The sequence below is a fragment of the Sphaerodactylus townsendi genome, linkage group LG03, assembly GCF_021028975.2.
Source record: "Sphaerodactylus townsendi isolate TG3544 linkage group LG03, MPM_Stown_v2.3, whole genome shotgun sequence".
Lineage (NCBI taxonomy): Eukaryota > Metazoa > Chordata > Lepidosauria > Squamata > Sphaerodactylidae > Sphaerodactylus > Sphaerodactylus townsendi.
Window position 1 is genome coordinate 57,446,659 of NC_059427.1, and position 13,156 is coordinate 57,459,814.

The window sequence follows — 13,156 nt, forward strand, 5'->3', positions numbered from 1 at the left end:
TGGATTAAATGGGGACCACTGGTGACTTGTAAACATTAGCCATTTCTCCCCATAAGTGCACTTCTGTGTTACAGATCTTTTCAGAATGACAAGCTAAAAACAAAAAAGTCTAGGCTTTGGGGAAATAAATAAGGTTCAAAATAGAGTTGCCAGGTTGCCAAGTGTGGCGACCAGTGGGAGATGGGGGAGGTGGAAACTTATGGTAGGGCAATTAGTGTCCCTGCTGCAATGGGTTAACCACAGAGTTTGGGGTGAATGCTAGAGCATTTCATGATGTGATGACATCACTTCTGGCTTGTGCAAGAAGAAACATTACTGTGACCAGGCTGCTGATTACCTTCCAGCCCATTTCACTGGGGAATTTCCTCCTGTTACCCAGCTAAGACATGGGCAATGAAGCAGGGGGTGGGGAGGAAGTCTTCTACTATACCAGGAAACCTAGCAACCCTGTCCACAAGGCTTCGTGGAATTACACCAAATTTATATTGGACAAGCCACATATGAATTAGAATGTAAATGAAAATTGTATACAGAAATAATGAAAAAAGTTTATTTATCAACAGAGGGACATTTCTTTTTCATAATGCAAGTAGAATACAATGTCCATAACAATAAGAGTCTCAACCTGAGTAGAAGCATCAGAACAATGTCGGACACAGTCTCCAGCAAAGGGTAACCAGTAGGACTTTTACGAGGAGGCACTCAAACACACGGACCTAGTCCTCAAAGGGCTAGTTGTTGTTTTCATACAGTTTATAGCACTTAAATATAGAGTTGTTGCTTTGATGTAAAGGATCCAGACATCTTTCCTTAGGGAAATACTTTTTTGTCAAATGAATGCCATTTTGCTATTTCTCAATACAAATCTAGATTTGATTCCAGTAGTTCCCTAGAGGCGAACAAAATTTTGAGGGTATGAGCTTTTGAAAGTCAAAACTCCCTTTGTCAAATAAGACTTAGTGCTAAGAAAACACTATTCTTATGTGTGCAAAAATATGAGCTGCATCCACACTAATCTTTTTGTTCCATAATGAATGTCATTTGTTCCCTCTTTATGAATGCTTAGTAGCAGCAGGTTCTTCCAAAAGGAAGAGGAAAATTGTGGCTTGAGGGACACAGCCTATGGCTGAAAACCACTGCCTTGTCTAAAGTCCTAGGGTTAAAACACATGTATTGACTAATTTAACTCAACAGAGCTAAGAATACTTAAGCCCACAGATATATTTGTTAATATGCTGACTTTTCACCAACATTGCAAGCAATTGTGAAACCTGAAGACAGAGCCCAGTCCTAAACATACTCATGGAAGCATCCCTTCCTTATACGTATTGCTGCCATACAAGGTAATTGTAAGTAGAGTTATACCCTTCTAAACCCACGGACTTCAACTGGCTTTGAATACAGCATAACTCTGTTTATGACAATACTGGTAATCTCATGAAATTTTATATGATTTTAAGAGGTTTTTGTTAAATGTGTATTGAAATTAATAATTTTATTATCAGATTTTTTTACCCAGACCAGAAGATCAGACACCTGGTTTTATCAAGAAGTCCACTGTGACATTACAGAACTGAATATTCTGTTAAAAACCTAAACAAATAATGAGAGAAATGCTGCATTCTTTCAACAGTTGTAATGAATGAGAAACGACAATCTTCACAAACCAAAACAGCCCTTAATTCTTCCGCCTTATTAACAGTATTTACATGCGATTAAGATTACAAGAAAGATCTTCTGGAGAAAACTATTCTTACCAGTAATGAAAATAAGTTATAAAAATATTTAACAATTCCCCTCTGAAGTAAAACAATCTAATTTTAAGATAGTTCTATGATAATTCTCTATTTTCAAGAAAAGCTTCAACTGGCTGTTGTGGGTTTCCCGGGTTGTGTGGTCACAGTCTATTAGTTTTTGCTCCTAAAGTTTTGCCTGCATCTATGCTTGACATCTTCAGAAGCGTGTCTTGTAGATGCAGTCAAAACACTAGGAGCAAAAATTAACAGACAACAGCCACACAGCTTGGAGAACCCACAACAGCCAGTTAATTCCAGCCATGAAAGCCTTAAACAAATCTTCTACTATTCTTTCCTTTCAAATTTGTTGCTGTTATAGTCACTTGAAAAATTTAACAACTGAAGTGGCAAATGAAAATGCAAGTATTGTTTATCTGCATAATTGCCACAATGTGTTATGTATATGTAAAACTTTTAAAATAAAAAACAAATGTATTAATTATAAAGTTATAAGCAAGTAAAAATACAATAAATTAGAAACAGAATGTTTGATATATATTTTAACGAAGATATTTTCGATGCATACAATTGCCAGCAATAATCCATATTTTCTGATTATTTCTAAACATGCCCCTTTCAAAAATGATTATTTTATGCACCATGTTACCCATTTAAATCAAATGCAAAGAAATCACACTAGAAAAATGTCCACTATCCAGCACAAATTTAAAAGCCTATTAAACCTATTTTATATAAATAAGCAAAATATGTAAAACTGCAGTGTGGCCTGTACTTAGAGATGAGAAGGCCTGGGAAACATATTGTTGAGGACTTTTTTCAATTTTTTCTATGGAAAAATTTGGAAAATTTAGGAAGTCCTAATTAACTTTCCAAGAAACATTTTCTGTTTTTGGAATGAATGAAATGGTTCTTAGGACTAACCTTTTCTTTATTCAAAATGTATGATGTGAAAATGCCTCAGGACTTTTTCCAGTTTTTCCGATGGAAATTCTAAGGAACAGTGAAAAAATTCCTATGATTTTTTTTCTGTTTTGAAACGATTGAAATACTTTTTAAAACAGTATTTAACATTAGATATAATTCTGTATATGTAGACATATACAACATAATTTTTCAGTACAATGTATATGTCTACAGCACACAGAATTATCATTTTTAATCATGTTTATGGCTTAAATGTAAACAATTTTAACAAAAAATAATATGCCATAGTATTAGTATTTTCAGTGTTATCAAGTTTAACTTAAACTACAAATTTGCAGGTATTCCTACCTATTGTGACTGAGAGAATTTCTGTTCAAATAATGCACTTTCATTTGCATAATACAGAATTTGTTTTCTGAAGACAATTTTTTTTCTACCTCTCAGATGAAACAGATAATGACAAATAATGTGCCAACACAGCATGTGGTACAACAGTTTTCAACTTTTTCTCAAGTATTGGGTAAATGTGCAATTTTTCTTATTGGAAATCAACATGTTTATACTTTTAAATTCCATAAACATGCAAACTGTACAATTTTATATGCTGTTATAAATGAAGCACTTTAAGAAATTAGATCAAATATGCCTGAGTTTGATGGAGAGTTAAGTATTTGTTTTCCCAAAATGCTTGACTTTGTAAAAAGTCAGGAAATTTTTTTTTCCTTCATTGCCCCAAACTGTTTGAAATGTTTACATCTGTAGCTATAGCTACTGGCTTTTCTGTTTAAAAGCCTTTGCTCAAAGTTTGAAAGTTAAGTGCTGTTTCAGTGCTCTTTCACACATGTGTATGTGTATATATAGTTTAAGAACAATGTTTATTCAGTTTTTTTCCTGTGGTTTTTCTATCTCATCTTGTATACTTACACAAGCTGTTGTTATTATGAGTCCTTAAAAAAACAGGGGTTGTTCAATGGTTGCACTGGGCCTCACAGATAAGAGTGGAATATTTTCCTACGCAGATATAAAAATAATGCATTCAGACACTGAGAAAGAAGGAAAAAGTTGTTTCCAAGAACTCAGAAAAGGGTGTCACCTGGTCTCTTTGGCCCACTTGGATTTTGAGAGCTAAACTAATCCTTAACAAGAGGAAGCATGAGGTATAGTCGGCTTCTCAGAACAGAAATTTGACTACGCTAAAAGCTCCTGTCATATTGTTTGAAAGCACCTTGTGTATGATATGTGTTGACTAGCCAGCTTATGGCAACTCTATGAATAAATGACATCCAAAACATCCAATTGTTGCCAGCCTTAGCCTTCACAAAAAAGAAGAAGAGCCCTTCAAATTCTACATTGAGGCATATTATGTATGGGGAATTATGTAAACAAAGAAAATTTATGCACATAAATTGCATAAAGCACAGATTACAAGTTTCTGAGTTACTTGCTAGAGGACGATGTTGTTCTCTCTTTAGTACAAAAGGTATTTCTGCACCTGTATGTACTCGGTTGCTATTTTGAGTGTAGAAGTTACTTCTTTCTCTGCTCAGCATCCTTCAAGAAGGCACAGAGAGTGGGGAAGTCTGAGTTGTCTGTGGACGTGTGAGATAACAGGATCTGGATAGAATTGATCTCTGATGCAATGGTAACAAGGTAAAGTGGAACTGTTGGTGCTGGAAGTCTGAATACAAACTCTTGTATTATAGTTTTTAATTTAGTTTTCCCAACAGTAGCAGAAGATCATTTCATTTAGCTGAGAGATTTAACAGAATGATCTTTCCGGCCAATAGCTCAGTGGGAAATTACATAAAAATTCTTCTTTGGATTGCTTCTGTTTCTTCGTGCTTTGCATCCAAGAGGAAACAGTCCATGTGCAGAAATCACCCGCAGAGTGGGCTGGGGGAAGAAATTTTTAAGAGATTACATTAAATATCTTTGCCATGCAGTTCTAGAAAACACCTTCAGGTTTCCAGTCATTCCATGCAGCATGCCATGGTAGGATAACAATGACAATAAAGAAACTGGTCAAGTTCTGACCTCAGATGGGTTTAGGGTCAAACCCTTGCCCCATCACCAGAGTGGCGACATGAGAATAAACAAAAAATGGTTGTTGGTCTGATGGTGTAATGTCGCTTCCAGGGAGAGCCCACAAGTAACTTCAGTCCTCTCTATAAACTGCCAAAAGCTCTATGGTTTAACCTTGTTTTTTCCAGCATTTCCCAGAGAGGCATGATATCACACAGAGATTTCCCTGTATGTTCTGTCATGCCAGAGACCCCCTATGTCCCTGTCCTGTAGATCTCCCACTGGTTGCCAAGCGTATGTTGCACCAGCACCATCTTCTTGGTTACTGGTGTTTAATTTTCTTTTTAAAATGAGAGAGAGAGAATGACTGAAAGAGAGGATGAAAGCCAGCAGAAAATTAAAAAGAGCCAGTCTAGCGTAGTATTTGGGAGAAGGACCTGAAAAACCCAAGTTCAAATTACTGCTTTGCCATTAAATTCATTAAGTCACCTTGAGCTCTCCCATCCTGGTCTATCTTATAGGTTGTTGTGGGGACCATGTATGCCACACTGAGCTCACATGAAAAGGGCAGGATAAAAATTGGATCGATTCCCTCTCTGCTCCTTAGTGTATATAAGTCATAAAATGGATAAACTAGGTTGTAGATTAATAGGAAAACATTATATAAAGGTTAGACCTCTTTTGGGATATATCATGCATACAGATAAGGATTGTTAGATAGATATAGAGAGATTTAGATAATTGACTTAGTGTGTGTGATTTAAACTGATCTTTTTTTAGTCTGTGTTCTGTTGTAGCAAAATACTGCTGTCTTTGGGGAAAGAATTCTCATAGTATGGAATGAGACCATAGTAAAGGAGGTTGCTGCACAGGAAAAACTGTAGGGGCACTACTGGTCTTCCATGAGAGGCCCTTTGAGTAAGACAAAATGGCACGCAGTAGTTTACAGGACTACAGGCCATGCCCTAGTCTGGTGCCACTTCAGCTCCACTGTGCCATGCCCAGTGCTGCCCTGGTAGCATTTGTATTATTCAGGATTTATACCCAGTTTTCAGTCATTTCCTAATGCCTGGCCCTGCTATCTGCCAATAGTGGGTGTTGTTATGTGCATGTGCCACATATTCTCCAATATCTGAGGCTGCCACAGGCACTGGGAAAGGGCAGGTGGCTGAAGGAAGCCTTGTAAAAAGTAGTTTGCCTTTGTGTGCTTTTCAAAAGGGAAAATGCTATTCCTATCTACTTTAGTAAAATTCCAGATATTTGAAAATTCTGGATTTTCTAAATTTTTGGTACATTCCTGCTGGAAAAAGAATGATTTTATATGTTCTCATGTGGAAAATGACCCTGTGTTTGGGAATCGTTGGATAAATTGTAACTCACCTCTTCATTACTATGCTTTTGTGGGTGAAGGTTTCTGTACTCCAAAAGCAGTGATAAAAATATTCACAACCACTATAATGAACACCAGTCCAGTAGCGAGGTTATTGAGAAAGTCCAGCTTGGCATGTTTTGCAGGGTTATTAAGGTCATATTTTACTGCAAATGAAAAACAGTGAATGAAATTACCTTAAAACTAGAAAAGATTTAGCCACAATGAAGTTTATTATTAAATCCTGCGACAATCATTTTTGCAACAGAAAAGAATGTCAGCAGCAAAATTTAGCATTTCAGAGGTGGATTCTGTACAGGACAACTTCACCGATGTCGGCCCAGTAAAAACACTGTTTTGCGTTTTGCGGGGGGGGGGGGGGGGGGTTGACTTCCCACGGCTGCCACCTCCAAATCAAGGCAGCGTTGTTTTCCCCCCAATGGTGTTTTGTGTTTTTTGTTGTCATTGAGCGAGGCAAATGAAAAACAGCAGCATCCACTTGGTGCCGAGTGAACGGCACTGGGTGGATGCTGCTGTTTTCCGGCACGCTGCTTTTAAAAAAAATTATCTCCGTGTCCTTGTATAGCTTCGTTATGGCGAGGGGACATGCCCCCTGCCCTCTGAGCCGTTGCCTGGGCCATGGGGGTGTGTCTCCTTGTCCTGATGGAGCAGGACACGGAGGTAAGTTTTTTAAAAAAGCGGTGCACTTTGCAGAGGCACTGCTGCGGGTCACGGCAGCTCCCAAGACACCCACACACAAGTGTGCGAATGGCCCAAGGGCTACACCAGTGTCTTTTACATCGGTGTCCCGCCACTCCCTGGGCCCATGTGGAATCCGCCAGAATGAGCAACATATTTCTGGATGTTAAACATCATCTTGGATATTTTCCCCTGGCATGCTTGACTAAGTCTTAACACAACTTTTTTTTTTTTTTAAAAAAGAATATTCTTTAGAACAAAATGTTTTTTAATTAAGAAGTCATTTGTTAGAAGCAGGCATTTAAATGATTCCCTGAAGTTTACACAGTTTTCATATTTGTAAATGCTATTTGTCATTGTTTTATTTTATCGAGTTGTTCAGTTTCTCCTAGTCCGAAATCTGCTTACAGATGGCCATTCCTACCCGTTTACTTTTACAAAGAGGGAATGTTACGTATGTTCAGTGATCTACCAAAGGCTTGCAAGAAGTTGCTTAACATTGTTGAGAGCTTCAGCTGTGTAAACAACATTACTGTTTCTTAGCTTGCATGTTCCCTTTGTCTGAACTGTCAAAGGAAAAGGATGAAAAGAGATAGAGGCCACATCAGGTGATTTTGTTAAAACTTACTTTCAGTATGAATGCTGGTTTCTGGCTGGTGTGTGTGTGTTAAGACAGATTCCACATCAGCAGAGAACCAAGACTGTCTGCTACTACTGCACAGATCCATTATGCTTCAAAAATACTGCTTTTAAAATATGTTCAGATAGTAATATGATAAGCAATATAAATGAACTGAATGTAAAAGAGTTAACTGTTAAAATAATTGTTTGCAGCAAACATGGCCTAGAATACAAAGGAATGTACTAGGTTTGGGGAAGGCCCAGTGTGATTTTTTAATCTAGTCCTTTGACTACCTCACTTCTATGCCATGCCACTCAACACTTTGGGGAACTCTGCTGAGTTTCAAATGCAATTTGCTTTATGAAGTAGAGGCCTGATCTCTGGTAAATGTCCGTGCAAAGTTCATTTGAGCGTGTTGAAAACAGACATGTGGTTTTGCTCCTGGCAAGGGCATACTGTTCCTCTTTTCTCTGAAGCCACAAGAACTAGAAAATGAAAGCAAGCTGCATATTTCCAAGATATGAAAATAGTATTGTGACCCGTTTGATACAAAGCAATTAGCAAGAGCTGGCATAGAAGTTAGAGCAGCGAGTTCTTATTTTTCCACAAGACAGGCTGCTGGTAGGGAAGAATCCAGTAAAATACATAATGTATAACTCAGATTTATGAATTCAAAAGAGATCTAGTTGTAGAACTGACATCTGCTATGATTCATCAGGACTGGAGGCGTGGAAGGTAATAATATACTGCTGTGTCTATTGACAAAGCCAGGTTCATAGCTTTCAAATAGAATAGCAGTAATCCTAGTCCATTATTATACTACTATATAATAGAGGTAGAACTTGAAACTGTCCTTAAGTACAGGTATAATTAAGCATTCTATTATGCCATTTCAGCCCTACTGTCATTTTGTGTAGCCTGATCTATTTCAATTTTTCTCCTTAAAAAAAGGAAGAAATGAAAAGGGTCTTTTAAGAACAGCGTCATCACAGAGAATACCTTCCACAGACTTACAATTTGAATGGGAACCATTTCATTCAGAGCACTGTATTTTTAAAAATTATTTTGTAATTTGGGCTGCAAGTCCCATCCTTTAAGATAGGCTTATAGCTTAGCTCCACCTCAGTTTGACAAGGAGCAAAGGAAGTCAATGGTCTTTTGGGCACAGCACAAATCAGACATCCTGAGGACCAAAAAAAAGGCATCTTGGGGAGGAAGACCATACAACTTTTTCTCCAAGATGTCCCCAGGATGCCATATTTCAGCTCAAGGCGGTTTTGGGTTGTTGTTTTTTTGAAAACACTAAAATGTGGACTTTTTTTCCAGGAGTTGTCTTCATGATGTCCCCTGCTTGGCTATATGAACACTAACAGGCAAGAGACAATTTTCATTGTTCTTAATGCACATAAAAACGTAGGATAGTCCATGGAGGCCAGGCCTACCCAATGCTGCTTAATGGGAGGTAGACCACTGCTCCAAGCTGCTGCGATTCTCTTATCTGTGTCATTGTAGCTACAAATACAGCTTCCTCTAAACAAAAAAGAAGGAAAAAACAACACGTGCATGGGATTGCCAGGGAAAACAAAGTTTATTCATGAATGTTTTACAAGGAAAGACCAATCGGATGACCTGCAACAGAGGAAACCTCCATGGAAAATAAATGCAGCAAATGGGACTCTTAAGTGGTAGAAAATGGTGTGCACAGGTTGCTGCAAAAAAAATGAAAGTAAGTGCTGTAACAGGGGAAGGAGGGTGGAAGGCAGGAAAAATAAAACACCTGCTATGCAGACAAAAAAGCCAAAGGGGTTCTTTTTAAGACGTGCTCAGGACCTCTAATTGGTGCTGTGCAGAATACACCAACAAGTGTCTATTCTTTTCTTCTGTGAACAGAATAAGATGGTGCCTCCGCACAACAATATAGGACAGAGTCCTGAGGGATTTAAACCTCCCTTGTCCTTCACAAATTAACAAAACTGAAGGAGGGGCATGGGCTTGGCATCCAAATAATAGGAAGCCAATACAAAAGAGAATACAAGAAGCTGCTCTGACTGCTTTCTTTCTTCCTATTGTGGACTAAGTTTTCTGGACAGATGCACCTTCATGTGGAGGCGACTCTGTGGACTGCGGCAGCTCCAGGGCCACCCACATGGGAGCGTGTGAACAGCCCCGGGGCTGTACCGGATCATTTATACCAGTGTACAGCTGCTTCCCTGGCCCATGCGGAACGGGTCTCAGAAAGACAGATTATCTTTTAAGTAAAACTAGAGCTGCCGCGGTCCGCAGAGTCGCCTCCACACGAAGGTGCATCCCCCCCCCCCAAAAAAAACCTTACCTTCTCTTCCCTGCACAGCTCTACAGGGACGAGGGGACAAGCTCCCCCAGCCATGGAAGTGAATGGAGGGCTGGAGGCATGTCCCCTTGTCACTGCAGAGCTATGCAGGGAAGAGAAGGTAAATTTTTTGGGGAAAGGACATGCCTAAGAGTGGCACCTCCCAACTGGTGCCGTTCACTTGGCATCGGTTGCAAAACGATGTTTTTGAAAAAATCTTGCTCATTAAGCGAGTTTCAAAAACAGCGTATGACTGCCAGCTGGGGGGGAGGGGAAGCATGGTGCTGCCTCATTTCATAGGCGGCAGCCGTGCGAAGTGCTCCCCCGAAACGGTGTTATTACCATTCCTGGGGCGTTGTTTTTGACCCATGCGGAGTGGACCTGTGACTCTCTGAGCCACACAGAAATATGTATGTTCAAATCGAAGCAAAAACTGGAGCGAATCCAACCATCTCCAAGTAGTCTTCCTCCAACTTCCTCGTCTTCCAAGAGGAAGGTTTCAAACTTGACTCAAAAAGAAGGGTAAAAATATTTTAATAAGAAAATGAATAAACTTTGCTCAGCAGACTGGTAGGCTGGAGTAGGATCTACCTTGCTATCTATGACATTGCTAGAAGTCATTAGTATTATTAAAGGTTCTAGATTATGCCCCCAATTCTAGAGCCCCTTCAAACAGTGGAACATCAATTTATAATAAAGTGCTCTATGTTATATCACAAAAACTTTTAAAAGCACACTAAACTTCGTATGCACCTTCCCAAGCAACTACTAGGGTTACTGTTAAACAGAAAATTACTTTATATACAGAGTTCACTAAACGGCTCATAAATCAAACTCTCTCTTGTCTGTTCTACTACAGAAAAGAATCCAGGGTCTTGAGATTTTTTCCAGTGTCTTGAAGTGAATCATCCTAGGAGGCAAATGTAAGCTACCCTGATCTCCTTGAATGAATGTAGCGGCCTTGGTGGACCCTGTGGTAGAGCATTTGCCATGTTTCTCTTTCTGCAAATGTGCTAATCATTCATTTTTCACAGTAAGGGTTACTGGGAGAACCAAAGAAGTTCTAGAGATGGGAAGAACTTGCTGGATTTCAGAGCCCTCAGCAAAATCTACTGATTACACCAGACAGGCTAATGAACAATTATATCAAGAAGAGAAAGTGACTGCTCTTCCCATTCTCTCTGAATGACACACCTCATTTTATGGTGCCATAATCATGCAACGGTCATCTTAGTGGTAAACTGACAAAAAACAGAAGCCAGTCTAACAAAATGACATTCAGGGGTTTCTTTCAAAACATACACAAAATATATAGTATGCTTTAGAACAACTTTCATACCATGCATTATTTGTGTCTTAAGATTTGTAAAATAAGACACTGTTGTCAAAAACGAAAGTAACATCTTGCCATTACTTTTGTATTGGTATATGGCTTATCACCAGACTTCTGAATATATTTCAGAATATATTTCTGAATATATTTCTATTTTCCACTAATTTTTTAGCAGACATTAAATATTTATCTTCAGACAGAACCAATGCTTTAGAAAGAAAGCTAGTTGTAAAAAAACCCCCAGAATATAGTGATTTTTTTAAAAAAAATTAGCATTACCTTTTAAAACTTGAAAGAAACTATTCATTAAGGACAAAAAAGTCTTGTCTCTGTACATACCAAGGAATATCAGAAGCACACCGACTCCAATCTGTAGTGTGAGCGAGATGCTGATGAGGACAATAAGAGGAACATAGAATGAAAAGGTAGGTCCTTGTTCCATCACTGCTTTCAGCTGGGATGCATTGGCCATAAGCAAAGCAATGTCCAACATACTTTCAGCTGCACTCTTCTTATTAGCGTAATGATTAATGTTAATTGGTCCATTTCTCTGCCACAGTCTTTGAGGCTGCAAGGCAAAATATTTCAAATACATAAAAAGGAAAAAAGCAACAAATCAGAATATGATAGCTAATTCTCAGCTGAAAATGCAGGGTTCTTTTATAAGCTAAGATGGTACACAAAATCCCCTGGTGATGGGAAGCATGCAATAACTCATTCACAGCTGAGGGCCTGGCCTTCAGCAGTGTTGAAGTGAATCATCCTGGGAGGCAAATATAAGCTACCCTGATCTCCTTGAATGAATGTAGCGGCCTTGGTGGACCCTGTGGTAGTGCATTTGCCATGTTCCCTTTTTAGATAATTTTTAAAGATAATCCACAGTACAGAATAATCATCTATTTACTGTGCTTCAAATTCTGATTATGTTTATCGAAGTATCAGAAGTCAAAGTGTTTTGTTACAAGACACAAGCAATAGGTTTGTAATACAGGTATCCGCAGGAATTATTCTGTGGGGGAGGCAGTCTTTTAATGATACCTGTGGGTTATTGATTTAAATGGCTGCAGTCTTTACACCATTGGCAACAGAACCAACCCATCAAACACTCAGTCATCAGAAGCAATAAAAGTGAGCTCTCCTTGAAGATTTACTGCATTGTATGAGATTACACATTGCTGATCTAACCAAACCAACTGCTTTTATTTTTCCATGTAAGAATAACAGAGTAACGTGCTAGAAAGACATGCAGCCTCCATTTGTCTAATGAATGACAACATTATAGAATTCTCAATCAAATAGGCAAAAATATGTAGGGAGAAAGTCAGAAAAGCTAAAGATCAGAATGAGTTCAGGTTTGCCAGAAGTTAAAAGCAATTTTTAAAAGGTTTTTTGGTTATGTCTGTAGCAAAAAGAAGAAAAAGGATTTGTTAGGGTCACTGAGTCGAGAAGATGGCAAAATGCCAACAGGGGATGGAGAAAAGGCAGAGCTATTCAACACTTTCTTTTCCAAAAGGAAAACAACCAGAGGAAAATGGAAGTGAAGATACAGTAGGGGAGATTTAGCACAAAATAAATAGTGAGGTAAAAGAGCTGGCAGAAGTAATCTCAGAACCACTTGCTATAATATTTGAAAACTCCTAGACAACAAAAGAAGTCCCAGAGGACTGGAGGAGAGCTAATGTTGTTCCCATTTTCACAAAAGGGAAAAAAGAAGACCCAAACAATTACAGTCCAGTCATCCTGACATCAATACCAGAAAAGATTCTACAGCAGATCATTAAACAGTCACTCTGTAAGCACTTAGAAGGGGATGCTGTAATCACTTAAAGTCAAGATGGCTTTCTCAAAAACAAGTCATGTCAAATTAATCTTATATCTGTTTTTGAAAGAGTGACAAGCTGTTTTTGATAGAGTGACAAGGTAAGGTATGCTGCTTTGTGGGCTTAGCATACCTTGATTTTAGTAAAGTCTTTTACAAGGTTCCCTATGATGTTCTTACAAGCAAGCTAATAAAATGTGGGCTAGACAATGCTAGTGTTAGATGGATTTGTAATTGGTTGACTGGCCAAACCCAACAGGTGCTCACCAATGGCTCACCTTC

The 13,156-nt window shown here is 38.6% G+C and overlaps 1 protein-coding gene across 2 annotated transcripts in view; it reads right to left on the reverse strand.

Annotated features, from left to right (window-relative positions):
- Nucleotides 1–536: 536 nt before the first annotated feature.
- NINJ1 (ninjurin 1) overlaps nt 537–13,156 on the reverse strand; it is a 33,243-nt gene continuing 20,623 nt past the window's right edge. The window contains exons 2-4 of one of the 2 annotated variants that reach the window (XM_048490511.1): nt 11,395–11,623; nt 6,084–6,239; nt 537–4,574 (exon numbers count right to left, since the gene is read on the reverse strand). In XM_048490511.1, the coding sequence (XP_048346468.1) occupies nt 6,094–6,239; nt 11,395–11,623 (375 nt within the window). In that variant the 3' untranslated portion in view covers nt 537–4,574; nt 6,084–6,093. Of the gene's footprint in view, nt 4,575–6,083; nt 6,240–8,441; nt 9,103–11,394; nt 11,624–13,156 lie in introns of those variants that run through there. The other variant, XM_048490510.1, reaches the window with a different exon arrangement.